General features: G+C 32.4%; 1 protein-coding gene across 2 annotated transcripts; it reads left to right on the forward strand.

Annotated features, from left to right (window-relative positions):
* Positions 1 to 4,936: 4,936 nt before the first annotated feature.
* Positions 4,937 to 21,196, forward strand: LOC130640981 (eIF-2-alpha kinase GCN2-like). Of its 2 annotated transcripts, XM_057447605.1 has the most exons (21): positions 4,937 to 5,112; positions 5,378 to 5,493; positions 5,922 to 6,024; positions 8,158 to 8,340; positions 8,420 to 8,488; positions 8,579 to 8,750; positions 8,885 to 9,036; positions 9,614 to 9,727; positions 10,398 to 10,547; positions 12,937 to 13,122; positions 13,863 to 13,963; positions 14,093 to 14,360; positions 14,971 to 15,104; positions 15,531 to 15,782; positions 15,861 to 16,035; positions 16,675 to 16,914; positions 16,986 to 17,327; positions 17,405 to 18,949; positions 19,419 to 19,547; positions 19,630 to 19,797; positions 20,442 to 21,196. In XM_057447605.1, the coding sequence occupies exons 1-21, from the start codon at positions 5,026 to 5,028 to the stop codon at positions 20,664 to 20,666; spliced, it is 4,911 nt and encodes a 1,636-aa protein (XP_057303588.1). In that variant the 5' UTR covers positions 4,937 to 5,025; the 3' UTR covers positions 20,667 to 21,196. The 2 variants fall into 2 exon arrangements, with proteins under 2 accessions (XP_057303588.1, XP_057303589.1); XM_057447606.1 differs by lacking the exon at positions 10,398 to 10,547.
* Positions 21,197 to 21,204: the final 8 nt, after the last annotated feature.

Genomic DNA, 21,204 nt, shown 5'->3' on the forward strand with positions numbered 1-21,204 from the left:
GTTTTTTGTTTTTTCTACATAAATGTAATGCAAATCTATCCTTTCAGTGAAACGAGGTTTACAGGAATGCTGTGCTGTAGTAGGTGGTTTATAACTACCAGTCAAAAGTTCCACGAGAAGTTGCTCTTCGCAGCTACCATTTTTTGCTCAAATACAGCGAGCATTTTAATATAGAGATCTTGCTTTCGCAGAGAAGGTATATATTAGTATTCTATGAAATACACTTAGACTCGCGTACCCGTGCGATAGTACAAATTTACTGATTCTATCTGGCTCAATTTCTATGTAAGCCGTATGAGGATAGATCAGCCCAACAAATGATTTTAATTCCTTGCAAATGCAGAAATTACCTCAATGGTACAAATTATTTGCGAGATGTATGGTCCCGAGATGCATTATTTTGCGGAAAATATTTTTGCATATTACTACATTGTTCCAAAATTTGCAGAGTTTATAGCATAATATAGACATGATAAATAAAAATTGAAAAAAAAAACTGAGCTAACCCACAAATTTTGAAGTTGTTCACTCTTCCATAAAATAACCCAAAAATAATTTTTAAGTTAACTTCCCCAAGCTGATCACGTTCAAAATGAAAATTCAAAATGAAAGTCCCCAGGACCTGCTATATCCTTTGTATGTTTGCTGATCAACTTTTGTGCAGCTGTTGCGCAGCAAAATTTAGGATATTGGAAACCAAGCTTAATACGCTGCATTATTTTGCCTTTCGATTTGCGTGAAAACTGGGGAATATAAGCAACACCGCCTCGCAATGTAACTTACGCGTGCAATTCATCACCGAGGTTCTCTCTTTTGCACAGAGGCGGCGGAAAAATCCAAAGCGTTTCGGTTCCGTAACTTCCGAATTAAAATGGCGCAGAAAAAATACGAAACGACTTTAACTTTCAATATTGTTTTATTTAAATCTTGTGTTTCTTATTTTACTTTATATCTAAGCTTGCTTTATAGTTAGCTAAGATAGCTTCATAGAAAATATTTATCTGCTGAAAACGTAGCCAGTTAGCTAGCTGCGTTTACTGGGAAAGAAAACAGCGTCTCAAAAAAATGAACGACTTATTTATTTTTATTCTAGTTAAATAACCGTACATACTAAAAAGGGTAACACCCCAGAACAAGCTAGAACAACCTGGAACGATCTAGAACAACCTGAGAACAAGCTGAAACAACCTAAAACAAGCTAGAACCACCTAAGAAATATAACAACCAAAAATATAAGACTATCTCTGTATCGATTCTGTAAATAAATCTGGGTTTCTAGCAAGAATATTTCCGCCATGTTTTCCGCTCGCCAAGTTATGTGGGATTCCCTTAGTTTAGTACAACAACAGCATTAACCGTCCCTGTATTTTTACCCCTAATTTGTTTCAAAATATATTTTAAGAGTAGCAAAGCATGCCTTTATTCATGCAATGCTCCATCACAACATTTCTTTAATTCAAAATTTTTATTTTATTACAGATTTTAATAATGTATATATATAGCTAAATAGACAACTTTCATTGTGATGCGTGTTGTTTATAATCCCCAGACCTCTTACGCAAATTGACAGGCAAAATAATGCAGGTGGTAATCATAATTTATGCAGCATAATTAAATCTAAAATTCTTTAAATGTGAATATTTTGAGAATGAAAAGAGCTTTTTAAAAAATTTAAAACATGGTATATTAATGACCCTCTTCCAATCTGATCTAGACTGTGTTAAATCTAAAGCTAAATTCCTGCCAAGTCTTTCTCAGTCTACCTCTGGGTTTTGCCCTAGGAACTATTTCCGCGTCCATGTCTCACTACCACACAACATACACTTCTTACACTGGCCTCATACAACCTACCTTTTACCCCAATTGACAAGACTCTGCTAGCTAACAAAGGAAGTAACTCTCCAATCTTTTTCCAAGCAGAACCTATCCTGAAGTAAAACTTATAACACCCCCTTCACTACCCAACATAAGAGAAGTTCTCAACTATCTCTAACGAGCCACTGTTGTACTTCATTAACACTGGAAATACTTTATTGTCTATAATCTCACCTTTGCAATGCTTGCATACAAACGGAATGTTAGCTGTTAACCTTCCTCCATTACAACTGCACTTCTTATATACCCAATGCTTACATGTCTGGCAAAAAAATAAGTTACTACCAAACCCTTTCCTGCATACTCCACAAGGCCACCTTTAATATTACTAAACCAGGAAAAATAGTTTTCAAGTGAAGTAAGGCACTGTATTAGCCTTCTATAACTCTGTTTTGATCATTTTCAAGCAACCTACAGCACTGTTTTACTCTTCTATGATACCGTGTTGGCAATTTTTAAGCAAACCATGGTGCTGCATTAGCTAATCATGACTTTAGATTTTGCTGCATTTACGCTTAACCCTTTCTCTTCTATCCTTTCTTCCACCTCACAAACTTTTCAACTAATTCTTTCATTGACTTCACTATAAGAACCAAACCACCCTTACAATAACTCACAAAGGACTAAGTAGAGAACCCTGATGTACACCAACATGTACACCAAATTTATCACTAAGTGAATTGTTAATCCTGACATGACTTCTAACATTGCTGTACATAGACCGTACTATCTTAACTAGCATCAACACCTAATTTTCTCAGAGCCAAACAAATGACTTTACATGGCACTCTATCAAAATCTTTCTCTAAATCTACAAAGGCAAAATAGAGATTCCTTCTCTTTCTTAAATACCTTTCCTGAAGCTGTCTGAGTAAAAATATGCATCTTTAGTGCCACACCCTGGAACAAAACTAAATTGTATCTTTTCTATATCAATTATTTCTCTAAGTATGTTGTGTTTATATATATATATTCTTGAATCAAAATTCATTGTTTATGTTAGTCCGTAAAATGTAACTTGTCATGTGTAGTGTTACCATTTATCGTTATGCCTTGTTTATTCATTTCTTTACTCACTTGTCCAGTCCCGTGTCTCATTGTCTCGTACGTCCCACTTGTATTGTATCATTATGTTTCATCTTAGCTATACGTATTGTTTAATTGTTAATTGTTACTTGATCGTGTCATTAGGGATTTCATGTCAATTACTTTATAATACGTTTTTTTTACATTTTCATTCATTCCGTCAAATCACAAAAACTGAGCAGTCACAAAATAACTTATACAAAAAAGCATCAAACAATTTGTTACACACGTCAAACTTTCAAGAAACATTTTAAGCGTAATTCAATTTCAAGTCTATCTGGTTTCACACTTGGGCAATCTGGTACGATTATTTAAAAATATATTTCAATTTATTTTGTCAAACGTTTATTAAAACTAAATTTGTATATATATATTCTTTTAGTTTGAATAACTTAACTTACCATATCATCTCAGTTTTAAAATTGTATTCCGAGCAACCCGACCTTAAAACTGGATAGACCCACAAAGTAACTTATCAATCACTCTTTCAATAACTTTCATTACTTGATCAACCAACTTCAAACTTCTATAGCTACCTCTTTCTAATGCATCACCCTTGCCCTTGAAACAATTCAATTAACACTTGACTTCCACTCACTCGGAATAGCACCATCCTTTATAATCTGATTAGCAAGACTTATTTTACCATTTCTGCAATAACACCTGATACTCCTGCTAATCTTCATTTAACTAATAGCATCCACTACTCATTCAGTCTTGATCTGCATAGCTGGCCCTTATACAGATGATAGATAGATGTGCATATTTTACATGGCTAGCCTCACAAATATCGAGGGATATACCCTGTCTATTATTTCCAGGAGGGGCCATGGCGTAGATGGAGAGTCCTAGAGTATTTAATGCTCATTTTGAGCTACGCAGACCCAATTAGAACCCGCGCTCTACTAGACAACTCCCGGCAACATCCAACGGCCCACACAGTGTGCCATATTCTCAATTTCCCTCACATGGCTTGGGTTAACCCGGGGCTATGGTAACATTCACTCGCCCATGTTGAATCGCCGTCAAGAGCAATCGAACCCCAGAACAGCATCATCATTATCAGACAAATTATCCTCATCCCAATTATACTCCTTGATAATGACTCTTTCAAGCTAGTGTTTTCTCCTCCTCTGTGCTAGCCAAAACACCTTCATCGTTACATATACACTTCTCACCTGCAACATCTTGATTAGTCTTCTTCACTTGCTTTGCTATCTCGAACACCTCATTGTGCTGGTCTTCCCTTCTTAATACATCTGCAAATCTGTTTCTCCCTGCTTCTGATTTTTCCTTATACTCTACCGTACGAGCACGATGCTTAGCTTCTAAAAAAATATTTTCACTACCACCTGACTTCCACTCTTTCCAAAGTTTCCTCTTTTCCTTTATACACTTTTCAACCTCATTATTCCACCACCAGGTCTGTCTATGGTCTAGCTGGTCCTTTCGTCCATCCACAGGTATCATCAGAAGCTTCTAGAAGACAATTCTTCAAAGTAGTCCAAGTAATTTCAACATTGTCACTATGACTATACCTCACCTGCTCTACCTCTCAGTGTACCAACATTAACAATAGCTGTACAATATAAATACAAAGTCAAAAAACAGGAAAAATAGTTTTCAAGTGAAGTAAGGCACTGTATTAGCCTTCTATGACTCTGTTTTGATCATTTTCAAGCAACCTACAGCACTGTTTTACTCTTCTATGATACCGTGTTGGCAATTTTTAAGCAAACCATGGTGCTGCATTAGCCTTTCACGGACCTGTTTCAAATTTTTCAAGCAAACTACAGCAGTTTTTTAGCATTATACAGTAATATTTTAGTATTTTTTTATCTATGGTAGATTTTAGTGCCCCAAAAGTTCATTTCTAGCACAATAAAAAAGTTTGTCTTGCAGGAAAATGCTAAATTTTAAAATTCCTCATGTGAGTCTTTTTGGATTAGCACCATGAGTACTTACGCAAGTTACAAATTTACACTATACATTGCATTTTAGTCTCAGAAAAAAGGGAAAGACTTAATTGGTGTTTAAAATGTGAGTTTTGTGCATTTCTTAACAATGGCGTATGCTCTTAAAGAAATGCAAGAAGAAGAATTGCAAGCCATACAGGCTATTTACATGGATGATTATGTTGATCATAGCCAAGTATGTTTTTTATTTATAGTATCTAATATTGCTACAGAGTTGTCCATTCTTAGAAAGGCTTCTAGAACTTCGTTATGTTTTTAAAAATCCTTAAAAAAGTTTGTTTTGTTGTTATTCTTACCTTTTGTCTATTAAAATTAAATAATACTTCCATATTTTCGTTCTTATTATTACCCTAATTGATTAAAAGTTTTTCTTTTTTCTGAGGAAATAATATCGCTAAATCCAAATGTTGTTACTGTTTACAAAATTTTACCCCTTTTAGGGAAACTTTCCTCCTGAGATAACTTTGAAACTGACTCCACTTCAAAGTATTGTCAGAAAGGATGTCCATGCAAAATTAGATTTACGAGTAAAATATACCTCTTCGTATCCAAACAAGTATGTTTTTTTATATTCTTTTTTTAAATTCTGACAGCACTTCCATTGATTATGTGTTCCAAAATATGTGATTTTGTCTCCATGCGTCTCAAGAACTATCAACATCTCAAAAAGATTAATGCTTGGAGTTTATTATGAAAATAAAAAATTGCAGTAAAGCATTTGTTTAGGAAGTGTGTTGCTCAAGACAGTGTTTATTACAAAGCCTTAAAAATTAACTATGGCAATAACCACAGAGAAGAGAAACATGCAATTTCTTTCTGTGCTGTTATTTTAAAGCTTTCCATGTACTGTACCGTTTCTTGTGTGACTATTTTATCCATATTGTTATGTTTTTTTGTGGTTTTATTAATATTCATAAGAACATGTAGTTGAAGGTTTTCTTTGTCTTAGTTTCCAAAGGGATATCTAATTCTGTTTATGTTTAGCCCTCCTGTGTTAAAGTTGGAGAACAGCAAAGGAATATCAAATGAACAATTAAGTAAACTCAAAACTGACTTGGATAAAATGGCAATTGATTTGTGCGGCGAGGTAAAAACTATATATGCCTTTGTTCTACCTATGATAATTTATTGGTATTTGCCATGACTAATGATTATGCCATGCTACGTAATTTTAAGTAAAAATTCTCTATGCTGCCTTACTAATCTCCTATGAAGGATATGCTAATCAGGCCCATCAATAAGGGGCAAGCACTTGCCCTTGCGCACGCAAAGACGTAACAAATGAAATGGGATAATAGCTGAGTCTTTATTGAAAGTTTGGCTGGCTGGTGATTATGATTTCCAAACTTGGGATACTCTGAGTTTGTTTTATAAGGAAGAAAATAGTGTCCACAGGATAAAACATGTACCTTAATATAACTGCGTACACGATACATATATAAATAAGTGCTCCTATTACGATTTTTACACTGTCTCTACAACACAATCCAGGAGAACATTTTTTTCTTTTGTCTTAATGTTATTCCAATGTACTTATATCATTGCAATCACATTGAGCACATTGAAATGATTTGCATCTGGTAATAGAGCAGTATGGCAGGTATCATTTGTATGTGGTATTGACATGTATTTCACAATCTAGTACCCAGGGCTTAATTATTAATTGCTGTTGATGATAATTTTCTTTTTTATCTTTGCTACATACATTCAAGCAACCAAAAATTTAAAAAATAAATTAGAAATACAATTATTAATAAGACATATGCTACTATCCATCCATCCATCCATCCATCCATCCATCCATCCATCCATCCATCCATCCATCCATCCATCCATCCATCCATCCATCCATCCATCCATCCATCCATCCATCCATCCATCATTGCTGCAATTCATTTTATCCTACACAATGTGATTGCCAAATATAAATGGATGACAAATTATGTAAACATTAGAGAAGAATCTTCCATACATTGCTGTTATAGACAACCTGTAATAATTATTATGTTGTTTATTTTTACGCCAAAGAAAACATAAATATTATATATTTTAGGTTTAACCCTAATGAAACCTGACTGACAATAAAAAACTTTCTCAACATTAGTTTTAATACCAGATAAAAAATCTAAATTTTAACACTTAGATCAAATGATTATTATGAGGTGTGTCTTGTTAGTTTTGTTTTTCATTTTTCTGATCTTTACTTTAAAAGAAACATTCTGGATGACATTGAACTGTGTTTTGAATAAGTTTGTAAAATAAAATAAAGAAAGAAATAACAAAGTAGATGAATTTAAAAAATTGTAAATTTTTTATCTATGTGATTTTTTACATACGTAAAAAAAATTAACAAAATGTGACATCGTGTGGGAACGTGATTGCATAGGTAGTCTTATTGAGATATCTGATTTACAGTAACAAGGGACATATTTAAGTTTTGAAATAAGAATTATTTTAAATGGAATAATGCTAACGATATATCGTTTCGTCCATGTCTCATCCACCTTCACCTTCGCATTGGTAAAGGATCCCATGGCTAGATATCAGCTTTGAACAGCTGTTACCAAAGGGGCATTTTGAAGATATGTTAGCCTACTTAATTCTTCATTTGAGTCAGGAGCCAGTGGATTAGCTAGGACGTACAGGTTGGCCTTGAATAGGCTTTCGTTGGTTAATTTTAATTTTCTAGTTAACACTAGAACAAAAATGCTTATTATTCCTGGGGTGCTTGATCATTATGTTTCTTAGAAAAGTAGATCACTAGGATTTTAAACGTAACAATCTTGCAATTGTCAGGTTTCAAAACATTATTTGAAGTGCTGATCTTCTTTTGAAAAAAAAATAAAATTAGAAAAAGATTGTTGACAATAACGAAATATTATTTTAAGTAATGATTTTGATGATACATTGTAAGCGTTGTCCTTATTTATAGCTTTTTCTGCTTACTGGCTAATATTGGCTATTTATGTTAGGTTGGTTGGTTCTGGTTAAAAAAGTAACAACCTGTTGTTGCAAAATATGATTTAACCAGATTTTTATATTTCACATTACCATTTTGATGCTAGTTAGACTGTTTGTAACTGTCATAGATTAATTCTGTAAGGAACTGTTATTTTAATTTACTGTGTTCAGTTACAAGTAGTTAATGGAGGGTGTTTATATTTAGGATTAACTCAGGACAAGCAGTGGCTTGATAGAATTGTTTATGTCCATTTTTTAGGTTATGATATTGCAACTTGCTCAATTTATCCAATCGTTTTTGCACCAGCACAATGTACCCAACCTTTCTTTCTTTGAACAAATGCTTGCTAATCAGCAAAAACAAGAGGAGTTAATGTTTCAAGAAAAACAAATAAAAGAGAAAGCAAAAGTGGCAAAAGATAGAGAACGTGAACAAGATGTTGTAAGTACTTTTTGTATTAACTTTTACCCTTATGAATTTAAACATAACTTATTTAATTAAAATAAATATTGAAATTTAGAAGAGACAAGTGAAAGAGGAACTTCAAAAAAGAGATGAAGTGCTAAAGCAGGAGAAGAAAAAACGACAGGTTTTAATCATGCTGCTGCATGACAAAACAACTTTTAAGTGTAAAACCATCTTGTCTTTACACAACTTGTCATATACTAATTTACTTTAGGTATCCTTATCACAATCTCCTGGCAATAGTGGATCGAACTATTTTGAAGTAGTTGATATGCCTCAAAGAAGAGGATCCTTTACCTGTTTGTTAGCAAAAGAACACAAAATTTCTGTTGTTATTTTTCGAAATTCACAAGATGAAAGAAAGGTGTTTTGCAGTTCCTGCATTGGTAGGCCTCTTAAACACGTTCGAATATTTTGCTACTTCCTTTGCAAGACAATTTTTGTTATCCGTAAAGAAGAAATGAAAAGCCTTGCTCCATCAGTAATGAGTGGTAATAATTTTTAAATTTTTTTTTGCAAGGTCATTTTTTTGATGGTGCTTGTACGATGACTGCAATTGATGAAAGCACCGGAAAATTAATGTCAATATCGGAATGGAAAGTGAAGTTCCCAACTGAACAAAAAAAGGTTTATTTTTCCAACGAAGAAACCTCTGATGCAATAGCTAAGCAGGTGAATTTATTCTATATAATTCAGTAAAAAAAAATGTTGAAAAATTTATTTCTAAAAATCAATATAGTAACTCACTAATCTTTGTTACAAATGCTGCTTCAATGTTCCTGGCCCTAAAAACTGTCCTGATATCCTCATTTGTTCTACCTGTGTTATTTAAGCCTTATTAATATTGTTTCAAAATAACTCAAATACCAACTAAGGTCTTTTGCAAATTTAAAATTTTCTAGCAAAAAAAGTGTCCACCAATCACGATAGTGTAGCTAGCTGGTTTAAACTTTTGTTATGTTCAGACCATTGTGTTTAAGCATTGTGCTCCAAAATTAGTTAAAAAGGAAAATTTTGGAGCCTTTATAAAGTTCTCAATTTTAAAAAGTTGTTACTTTTTATAACAGTGTATTATAAAAATATACTTTTTTGTTACATCGTTTAATTTATTTTCTGGTCTGCTCACTCCATTCCTTAATGCGGAAAACCCTTTTTTCCCCATAATGTTACAAGTCATGTACATAACAAAGATAAAGATGAAAATTATTTTGGAATTCAAAGTTCTTTTTAGTTATTTCTTACATTTTAGATCAATAGCATTGAACAAGAATTTTACTTCTTGAAGAGCAAACTATCATGCAGAGGAGCTTTACTTTATCATTCACTGCATATTGAAAGAAACGGAAAAAATGTTTCAGCAAAGGTTTGTTTGGATTGTAGCACATTTAATTCGCCACTGCATTCAGAATTTATCACTGCTCAATGTCAATGTTAAAAGCCTGATCTTAAGCTGAATTTCCATTAAACTGCATGTATGGAAAGTAAAAATTTCAATCTCCTTATAAGAATTACAGAACCAAAAAAAGTGTCAATCATCATGTAATGTAAAGCTTCGAAAGTGTTTTGCCACATATAAAACACATATATGTAATATTTGAGTAACACACAATACGTTAGTGATGAACTCAGATAGTTTATCCGGATGGTGTATATACATAGGCGAATATTTGCTATGATAAATATTCACCTATGTATACACAACATCCGGATAAACTATCTAAGTTCATCACTAACATATTGCTGCACTTAGTGTAGTGGGTTCGTCTGCGGCTCCCAGTTTAGAGGACCGCGGACTGAAATTTTATGACTTTGCATGTTATACATACTAGAAATTTATTTCAAAAAAATGTTTTTCAAACTTTTTTTAAGGTTGTAGCAAGGGTCATGCGAGACCAATCATTCAAGATTTTCAAGTTTGTTTCTGTAATTGTTTAGAATGTTAAGAATATTATTTTTATATAAATCCTATTGTTTTTACCCACATTTTCATCCTGCAAAATACTTCATTTTTTTAAAAAAAAATTTATTTGTAGCTATTAATGGATGCTATAACTGGCCCTCCGTTATCTAGTTTCTTGCAAGACGGTGGCTTATCAATCTCACTTCTTCAAAGCTTTTGTGCACAGCTAGTGGAAATCCTCTCATTTTTTCATAGTAAATCTATTGTACACAGAGACCTGAATGTGAGTAACCTTCCATAGTTTATTGTCAAATCTGATGTTTATATTGAAAGTTGTTACTTTAATCCCTACTTTTAACACACTGACGAAGATATTGGAGAAAAATATATTTGATTATATTAATACTGATTTGTGATGTGACAGACCTCTCAACAGGTATAAATTTTTTTGTGGGAATAAATTTTTGTGTAACTTTTTTTGAGAGAAAAAAATAATTTCGTGATAAGATGGATATCTTTGCATGTTGTTGCCAAACTTATATTTGCAATTAGAAGCTCTCACCATAAATGCAGAACTAATGCTTACATTTAAAAAGGGAGAAAAATACATATATCCTAATCTTGCATTTTGAATATTTTTCAAGGAAAATGAAAACAAAAGTGTTTTCACAACATAGTATCAAAATTCAATATTGAGTATAATACATATTGCTTTACTTATCGTCTTCATAAATTTTAAATATTTTTGTAATTCAGTGTTTTTGGGGAAACAGGATGGCCTCTCGAGAATACTGGAAAATACTCAAGTTAATAATCTCTACTTTATTGAACTTAATAATGGTAATTTTTAGTCATTTTCCAATATAGTCCATAAAAAAAGCATTTCACGTCATGTTTGATTTATTGTGTTAAGAGATTTTTTAGTTGCACACTTTGATTGTTCAACTATTCAGTTTGATGTGCCTTATATTTGCTAGATATCATCAAGCACTGTATTTGTAAACAAAAACAAGCGGTGAAGTAGATATATAAAGAGAATTTAGACAAATTTTGTGGGATTTTAATAAGTCACTGTTTAGCTTGTTGCATACACAGTTTTACACTGTCAATTATACATGCACAAGATGTTTAGCATGGTAGGAAAACATTGAATCTCTTAAGAGAGTAGTAGGAAAACAAAACGTACATAAAATATAATGTAAAATAGTGGTAACAAATATACATATTTTAGCTGCTGCGCAGTTTGTTGTTCCCTGCAAGCAGCTACCATATTTGCGCACTTTTAACAACATGTTATCAGAAAATAGTGAGATTGACTGTGATAATGCATTTTGAATAAGCACTGCTCATTATTAATGTTACAATACTTTGGTTCTACTGCGAATAAAAAATTATCTGGAGGTTGTTTATTGGTGTAAACTTCAACTACAATATTGTATACCTACCATAGCATGAATGCCTTTCCTGACAGATAGTTTATTGCTGAATGGAGTGGTAGTTTAATGCTGAATGGAGTGGTTATGAAATTTACGTTGAAAAAAGTTTTTCTCAGTCTTCGTGTTATTGAACTGTTCACAGTTTTTTGGAAATTTTTGCTAGAACAAGGTCAAAGATCTAGAAAACTCCTAGAACTTCATATTTAAAATTGAGTGGCCAACTTGCGGCTGTTAGGAATTAGAAAACACACTTTAAGGTCTTGGTAGGGGTAATTGTAAACAAAATTTCCTCACTTTATTCTTCTCCAAAAACATCAAGACCAGTTGCCCAAGCATCCTAAAAATAATTTCTTGTTCATCTCAGTGTACCACTGCACTGGATAACGTAACCAGATTTTGGTTTATGCAATATAAAAAATGTAATCTGCTTATTCATTTTTTGAATTTTTTACATGAGTGCTTAATCAAGTGGGGCACTTAAAGACGTTTCCAAACATTTAGCTAAAGAAAGACAGAAAGTTTGTTTTTAATTTTTTACCATATATACAAAAATTTTCCAATAACAGCCAAATGTATAGTAGTCTATTAAGGATAATTTTTTATTTTTACTTAAAAGGTATTTGAGCTTCAAGTATCTATGTGAATCTTTATGCTGGGGGGTTCTTAAAAGATGTGTGCTGATTTGGATCATTATGATACCTAAAAACAGAGAAAATACACCTAAAAAGTTACAGGAATATTACTGTGGAAAATTTATCATTTCTTGAACATGATAGTTTAGTAGTCGACGTTTCGGGAGATCCTTCTCCCACCATCGGTCAAAGTAAAATGATGTTGAGCATGCATTTATATAATTGCAGAGGATCGAAATTCATAAAAATTAACCAATCAGAAACGAGCTTATAATTACAGTTACTTACGGTAATTAACATTTTCGAACCTAGATGTAGGTTACTACTTCTTCTGTAGGGCTGTTAATCAAATCTTAGGAAGTTGATACGAGATGCTGTTTATGTGTTTTTTACGTGCTGCACTGTTGATGGTTTCTTTAATCTTCCTGAAATGATAAACTTTCCACAGTAATAGGAATACTGAACAGACAAACCGAAATAATATCTTCAATAATTACAGGGATATATTGGAATTTTTATTGAATTTTCAATGGCCACCCTATAAAATAATAAAATAAAATTAGCCGCATATGCATGTGTGCTAAGATATGATTTTTATATTTAGCTATGTAATACTTTTGTTAACAACAATAACGAGATTGTCATTTGTGGCTATGCTGTGATGAGACGCTTATCAGACTTCTGTAAAACCCACAATGCACAAGGGAGTACTGGCCAAGTTTTGGAAAACAGTTTCGGTGATTATAGAAAGTTGGTTAAAACTGGCAAAAAGGGTGATGTATTCAATTTGGTATAATATTTTTTTGATTTTGTTTATATTGTTGTACAACTAACCATCCTAGTCTTTCTGTTCTAAAACTTCTCGACTACTAGACTAGTTACCTAAGATTTCTTCAAGGATATCAAAATTTAGTTTCTCTAAATCGAAAGCTTGGACGCAAAGAATGTATTAGAGCAAATTCCTTAAATTCAAATCCATCGATTAACACAAAATAATTTCCCAGAGCAAACCCTGACTTTAAATCAACTAATGAGAACCAAGCCAGCGTGATCACGTCCTACTCTCTTAAATAATATGAGAATAACTTATATTTGTTTGTGTGAGAGAGGCCATTTGTGCTCAAAGCAAAGGATTTTCCGATGATCTTGTGATTAAAAGAACAACAGAAGTAATCAATCAAAAACCATGGTCAGTATTCTGACCGCAAGAATTAGTTCGCCACCTAGAATAATTTTTCCCATCTAACTATTCTGATTTGCTGGCGATAAGAATAATTATGCTGGGTCTCCTAAAACCTCTTGGTAAAACGGTGTAGTTATATCTCTAGACTTTAAACCAGGGGCACTACAAAAAAAGACATATATTGTTCACTTTCTACTTTTTATCAAGTTACAAAATAAACTTCACATTATAACCTGGACGTAAATATTTTTGGTACCTACTCAAGGTTCATTTCTATGAAACTCCTACCACATATTCAACAAAGGCACAAAAAAAAAACTATTTTGTATTATTTTTTTATTTTCAAGGGTTTGCTGTTAGTATGTTTATATCAAGGTCATACAAACCTTGTATATCCTGTAGAAGTGCCTGAAGATGCACCTGAAACATTTAAGTCATTCCTAAACAGGTGAAAATGTTACTTCTAAATTAATATAAATATTGTTTTAAATGATCATTTGGAAATAATTGTGTAAACCTTTAAATATAAAAAAAGGTCTCATTATCACTAGCCGTTTATTATTAACATTTTTTTTAGTTGCTTCACAGTTAACGAAGATCTCCGTCCCACCATGCAACACCTAAGTAATCACTCTTTTCTTTGTGAAAAAATCATTCTTCAGTATGATGCAAAAAATGGTGAAAAACAAAATCAGAACACGGAAAACTCTTTTCAGAAACTTGAGAAAGATGAAGTACCATTTTTGTTTCTACCCAATCCTGTAGTACTTGGTAAATCACGGTTGATGAATGAATTTGAAATCATGCAATCGTTGGGTAAAGGGGGATTTGGAAGTGTTATAAAAGTAAGCAACATCAGTTTTCCAAGAACAATATTTAAAAACTAAACTTACCTACACATGTACCAAAGATGGCTGCCTGTCACTGTTTTAAGCTGATTGGTACCTGTAACAATAACAATGTGTGTTTAAGAGATAAGTAGCAAAGTTAGGGTTGATATTAGGCTCTATCTACATGCATACTAAGTTTTAAATGTTTAGCAGGAAGAGTTAGAATGGAGATTAAGTGCTATCTGTATTCAATTTACATGTTTAGTAGCAAGAGTTATTGGTGAAATTATGCCTTGTCTAAATGCATTCTTAGTTTTAAATGTTTGGTGCAGCTACTTTATTGAAATTTTATATATAGATAAAATTACTAAAAAATAAAAAATAAAATATTGTTTATGTTTTACGCAATTTGAACTTGTCACATAACCGATTTAAGACTTAGGATTTTAGGTTATTTGGTTAAATTCAAACTTATAAACTGTGCTAATTGTTGCTGACAGTCTTTTTAAATTTCTAGCATGTCACACATATTTGCAATATCTACAAAAATATTTAACATTGCAATGAGATACTGGGTATGTGATTAGAGGGGTCAGTGTTCTAAATTTATATAACTTTTTTTAAGGTTAGAAACAAACTGGATGGAAATCTTTATGCCATAAAGCGCATACCTTTAAACCCCAAGTGTCCTCACTTGAATAAAAGAATAACTAGAGAAGTGAAACTTTTGTCAAGATTGAATCATGAAAATGTTGTACGGTAAGGAAATGTTATTTTTAACCAGGTGTGTATTATTAAGTAAACTATTTTGGATTAAACGATCTTGCAAAAATATTCAAGGTTTCAGAATAATTTAACATGCTTTTTAAATGGCTACTCAATATTTCCATTCATTATTTTAAAAAAGATGTTAGACATTGATGTTTTCCCATTTTAGTTAGCAAAAAATACTTTGTTTAATGAAAAAAAATTTTCATCTTTAATCAAAAATGAATGTGATGTTAAAAGTTTAATTATTCGCTGCATATTGGACAACAAAATATCAAATTGGAAAAACTTTTGCATGCTAGAAACTATGATGATGTCACAACATTGTATTGTAGAAATAATAGATGCTGACAAATGACCAAACAAACAAATATTTGATTGTTTGCAGCTGAGGTAACACAAGTACATCATTTTTAGATATTTTAACTCTTGGATTGAAGCAGAAGATATAAAATTGTTAGAAACTTCTTCAACTGATACCGAGCTAGACTTTACATCAACAAATCAGCAGCAAAACAAAAAGAAAGGAATTACAAAAGTTCAGACTGCAAGAAAAAAACGAGATCTTGAAGAGAGTTTAATGGAGGTTAATGGGATTGAAGAGTTTGCTGTGCCAGAATTTACTAGTGATAATAACGTATCGTGGTGCGAAATAAGCTCTACTGAGAAGTATGTTTGTTTTTTTGTTTATATACTTTGTTTTTATAACATTTTGCAGCATTCACCTACTTTTTATGTTTTTACCAGAAAATCATCCTCCAGTTCTTCAGATGATGACAGCTATAGTCCAAAATCAAAAATTAACATCAGGAGCTCATCTCTTTCCAACCGAACACGCTCAAACAGAGGTGAGTCCTCAGAAGGGATTATATTTCAAATGGATGACTCCATGGTTCAATTTGGTGACATGCTTGATTCTGAGGTAAACACTTTGGGTTTTTTGTTTGTTTCCATCATTTCCTTTTATTTCTACAATTTATGCATACTCCTTTACTTGTCCCGTTTTAGTTATTACTATTATAAGTCTTATTATGATCTTTAACTTGCATGTTGTTGTTGCATTTTCTCCTGTAATGCAAAAAGCTCAAGAGCTTTTTGTTAGGGCATGCACAGTATGATAAAATTACCACTGGTTGGATGTTATTTTATGCTCAAAAGCAGCTTGTGGGTTCAGTGACATGTTGAATTCATTCTACTTTCAGTGACATTGTTTTTCTTGCTAGCAGCAAAAAGTCCAATGATGTTGACTATGTAATTTCGCCAATCGTTGGCAAAAATTGAAAATAACAATGTGAAGTTTAAATATTTCAAGATGGCAAACAATAAGGACATTGACTGCATGCATGACGAAGGCCAATACTGAGGAAAGATTTGCTTCAGTTTCCAATTGGAAATAAGCCTTATCTAATTAAATGCACTGATGATGAACACAATGTTCAAAATGCTTTTCATTATTGAGGTCAATTCTTCTAAGAGTATCCCTATTATAGAAATCTGATTCTACACAAAATTTGCTTTCCACTGTTTATTCAAATCAATCAGCAACTTGCATTATTTGTAGGAATCCGAAGATGAAATTCGAGTAACTGGTGCACTGAATACTGCTACAACAACAACAACAACAACTTCTACCACCACCTCAGAAGAATCTGTTTCATTACAATACTTGTACATTCAAATGGAGTATTGTGAAAGAAGCACTCTTCGAAATGTTATTGATGAAGATTTGTACAAAAAGCCAGATTTAGTTGGAAGATATTTTCGTGAGATAATTGAAGGATTAGCACATGTCCATTCACAGGTGCGGCTTAATTTCTTTACAAAGATGAGGGGGGAAAATTAAGTAATATGTATGAAATTGATTTATTTTAGGGAATTATTCATCGAGATTTAAAACCATTTAATATCTTTATTGATTCCTGTGATCGAATAAAAATTGGAGATTTTGGTTTGGCAACTTCACATGGAAATGCAAAGCTAGACACTTCTGTTTTTCTCAAAGAAAACGAACCAGTTCAATCCACTGATGATCGAATGACTGGTAAAGTTGGTACAGCTCTTTACGTAGCACCAGAACTTTGTCAAGCAAAAAGTAAAATAAAGTTTTCGCAAAAAGTTGACATGTATAGCTTAGGTGTCATCCTATTCGAAATGTGTTATCGTCCATTGAATACAGGCATGGAGAGAGTGAAACTTCTTGGATCAGTTAGAAGTGTATGTAGAATTTATATTTAAATATCATTTTAACCTAATGTGTTTTAAATCTCTTCTTTGAACAATTTATTTTATAGGAGAGTGTAGTATTTCCTGAAGATTTCAACAAGAAGAAATACAAACGAGAACACTATGTCATTTCCTGGTTGTTAAATCACAATCCAGATGAAAGACCTTCTGCAACTGAATTGCTTGAAAGTGGTTATGTCCCGCCAAAAATTGAAGACAGTCAATTGGACGAACTTCTAAGGCATACGTTAAATCAAACCAATTCAACTCGCTATCAACGACTTATGTCTACTTTATTTTTGCAACCAGTGACTCCAGTACTTGACCAGATATATGACAGTGATTGCCATGGTAAAAATGAAGATGTGATTATAGAAGCAGGGAAAATACTCCAGCATGTTAAGAATGTTGTGATAAACATATTTTTAAAACATGAAGGGGTTTTCGTTGAAACACCTTTGTTGACTCCGAAGACAAAAATATTTGATAACATGAATACTGCTTCATTTATAGATCAAAATGGTTTGCAGTTATGCTTGCCATGTGACTCAAGAGTAAGTTTTGCACGTTACATATCAAGAAACAATATTAACAGTTTTAAAAGGTTTTTTTTTGGAAAGCTATTTCGCAACCCTGGTATTATTAGTGCTCATCCATTAGCTCTTTGGGAATGTTCTTTTGATATTGTAACAAATGGTTTTTCTAGCATGCTGCCAGAATCAGAGCTCATTTTTATAGTGTTCGAGATTATTAAAGAATTTCCAACTTTGTATAATAGGAACTTTTACATCAGACTCAACCATATGAGTATCATTAAAGCTGTTTTTGTCCAGAATAATTTTTCTGAGGAAACACAAAATACAATTTTGGAAATATTGGCTAACACAAGAAACAAAAAAATTTTGGAAGAAAGATTACAAACGTGTTTCATGGAGCTAAGACTTACAGAGCATGTTATAAACAAGCTGATGTCATTCTTAACCTATGATGGAAGCCTCTCAAAAGCTAAAGAAACATTACAACTTTTACGAAAATCTAGAACACCTGTTAGTAATCTAACCAAAGAAGCGTTCTCGGAGTTGGAACGAGTTGTCAAGTATATCACAAACTTCAGTATTGAAATTCCTGTGTCTATTTGCACATCATTTATTGGGAATGTGAATTATTATTCCGGAATAGTTTTTCAGTTTGTTGCAGAAAATAATCGCAAAAGAAAACATGGTGGTGTTGATATATTAGCAGTTGGGGGTTGCTATAACAAGTTAGTTGAATCGATGAGTCGATATGCTGAGTCCTCAGATTTACCAAGTTCTGTAGGTGTTAGTATTGCCGTGGAGAAATTAATCATGTCTGTTGTGGAGGAGAAAAGAAATTATGGTTGTTATCAAGGTTCAGCAAGTAACAGTGTGATTGTATGCTGTGTAACAAACACACCAAATCTGGACTCGCTTGTTCCAGTCTTGCAAGACCTTTGGTCTGCTAATATACATGCTTCATTGTTTTCTTATGAATCACAACAAGATTACACCATTGAAGAAGTGCAAGAATATTGCATTGATAATGGTATCAATCATATTGTTGTGTTAAAGGAGTCTGATGTGGAGCATGTGAGAGTATGTACAAGTTTTTTTACTCCAGTTTGTTTATATTTAAGGTTGTTATGTCTTGTGTTTCTGTGTTAACCTAGTGTTTAAGATAAAGGCCATGTTACACTAACCTCATTGGCCAGTGTTCCGAAAACTTTTCTTACAAAATGTCCTTCAATGTCCAAAATAGGATGTCTTTGCACCAGAGTGATATTTCACACAGGAATTTGGGGAAGATAAAAGTGGCATATAAACAACAAAATAGCGTTTTTATTTTTCAGACTAGCCTACTCATGCATCTTTGTTTTTAATATATTGTGTGATAGTTATTTGAGTGAGTATTGGACTGAAAATACATCTATTTCGGAACAAAAACCAATCTCAAATATATGAACATGGTCAAAGTCAAATTTGTTATTTCTGTGCAATGTGCTCTTCATTTGTAACGTTTTTTAAATTGTTACTCTTTTTGAATTCTGTTTGGATTTTGCTCCAGGTAAAAAGTAGAGACAAAGAAAAATTTTCAGAAACACGTGTCCAAAGAAATGAGCTGTGTGATTATCTCAACCACAAACTATCTGTTAAACTTGAAAATACGAAGGAGATGGAACAATCTTTAACCAAGGTATAAATTCCTTTGATCAAAATAATAAGAGATAATTCTCAAATTTTGATGGCAAGAAAGGATTCATCGTTTTTTATTTTAGACTGTACCTCTGTATCAGTCCAACGAGATATCCTTTCTCTTTACATTCGTATCCGTGGATAAAGTTGATGCAAATTCTAAGAAAAAATTTACCAAGATATTCGATTCCAAGTTTCATCATGAACTTCAAAAATGTTTTGGGAGTAACAATGACCTTCAAGTGGTTGCAGTAAGTGTTTTGTTTGGTACTTTCTTTCCGGTTACATTCATTCATTTATTCATTCATTCACTCATTCATTTATTTGGGCATACCATAAATGCTTGATTGAGCCACCAAGTGTTTACGATGGCATTTTCACAAGTTATTAAGTTATACATACAAATTGAGAAAAACAATGGTATTTGTAATAGTATTTTTGAATGAGTAAAGATGAATATCAGTTATATCAGCTCTTATGAAAACAAATCCAAAAGAAATAAAATGTTTTTTTGCGTGTGGAAAATCACTGTCGCTTTCCTTTTCTTGTACTTTTTGTTCAAATTGAAGAACAAACAAATCAGAAACTTTTTAAATTGAAAATTGTTGTTTAGTTCATTTAGATTCAGTTAACGGAGGTATATATTTTAAAGCACTATATAAAATTTTGCTTTAAAAATGTTAGGATGCTGAATGCACACTCACAAGCATACCTTACATGATTTGCAACTGCTTCTGTCATCGTCCAAAAGGTTTTGAAATATATATTTATAAAAAATTGGTAATTTTTGGCTGACATGGTTGTTTAACACTATTAAAAAAGCCCTTGGTTATGCCTTTGATTTTCTTTGTTTACAATTTAAACTAGAATTGTGTCTTATTTTTTATTTTCCTAGGCTAAATTAGATCGAAGTGTATTAAAGATTGTTGCTGCATATCTTGAGTTAAACGGTTCATATGAGGATTTTGAATCCAGTGTTCGGGACATTATGGAGATGTACAAAGAACAGGGTTCCTTTATGAAGCGGTTATGTCATACGTTGTATAAAGTATATTCAGAAAGCCATTCTGTAGTTATCTTATATTCTTATGTGGAAGAAGTTTATAAAGTTTTTACATAACAATTTTTCAGATAATATTTATTCTGCATATTTATTCTGCATATTTATTTTAATTTGCACTGGTGATTTTTTTAATAAATTTAGCTACGTTCCCCTGCAAAATAAATTAAGACAACTCCAAGATATGGCAAAATAAAAACTCCTCCCCACCACCCTTCCTCAATTTTGCCCTTACTAAAGAATTATAACATGGCTACTAGCCTCTAATTCCAATTGGGAAGGAGGGAGGAGGGAGGAGAAATTTGCACAATCAAATTTATGTGACCATTTTTGTAGGTGAATTGGAAATATAAAAAGTCTATAATCATTCTATTATTATTTCGGTAAATAATTTTTTTACTTATTGTAATTTTTTTTAGTTTAGTTAAGACTTCATTAATACTATGAGGACTTTTCCAAAATAATTTATTGTAGATACTTATAGATAACAGATTTACCAGAAGAGAAAATTTTTGTAAATATATTGATATAGATATATGGAGTTACATTTTCTGATATTTTTTAGGAATAAAATAGTACATTTTGTTGTATCTAGTTT

This window comes from Hydractinia symbiolongicarpus, chromosome 4, assembly GCF_029227915.1.
Source record: "Hydractinia symbiolongicarpus strain clone_291-10 chromosome 4, HSymV2.1, whole genome shotgun sequence".
Lineage (NCBI taxonomy): Eukaryota > Metazoa > Cnidaria > Hydrozoa > Anthoathecata > Hydractiniidae > Hydractinia > Hydractinia symbiolongicarpus.

Excerpts from the sequence above, each read along its gene's own strand:
- LOC130640981 (XM_057447605.1), top strand. The coding sequence starts at position 5,026 with ATGGCGTATGCTCTTAAAGAAATGCAAGAAGAAGAATTGCAAGCCATA. Across the intron at positions 8,341-8,419 it reads GAGAACGTGAACAAGATGTT|AAGAGACAAGTGAAAGAGGA; the intron begins GTAAGTACTTTT and ends ATTGAAATTTAG. Across the intron at positions 9,728-10,397 it reads GAAAAAATGTTTCAGCAAAG|CTATTAATGGATGCTATAAC; the intron begins GTTTGTTTGGAT and ends ATTTATTTGTAG.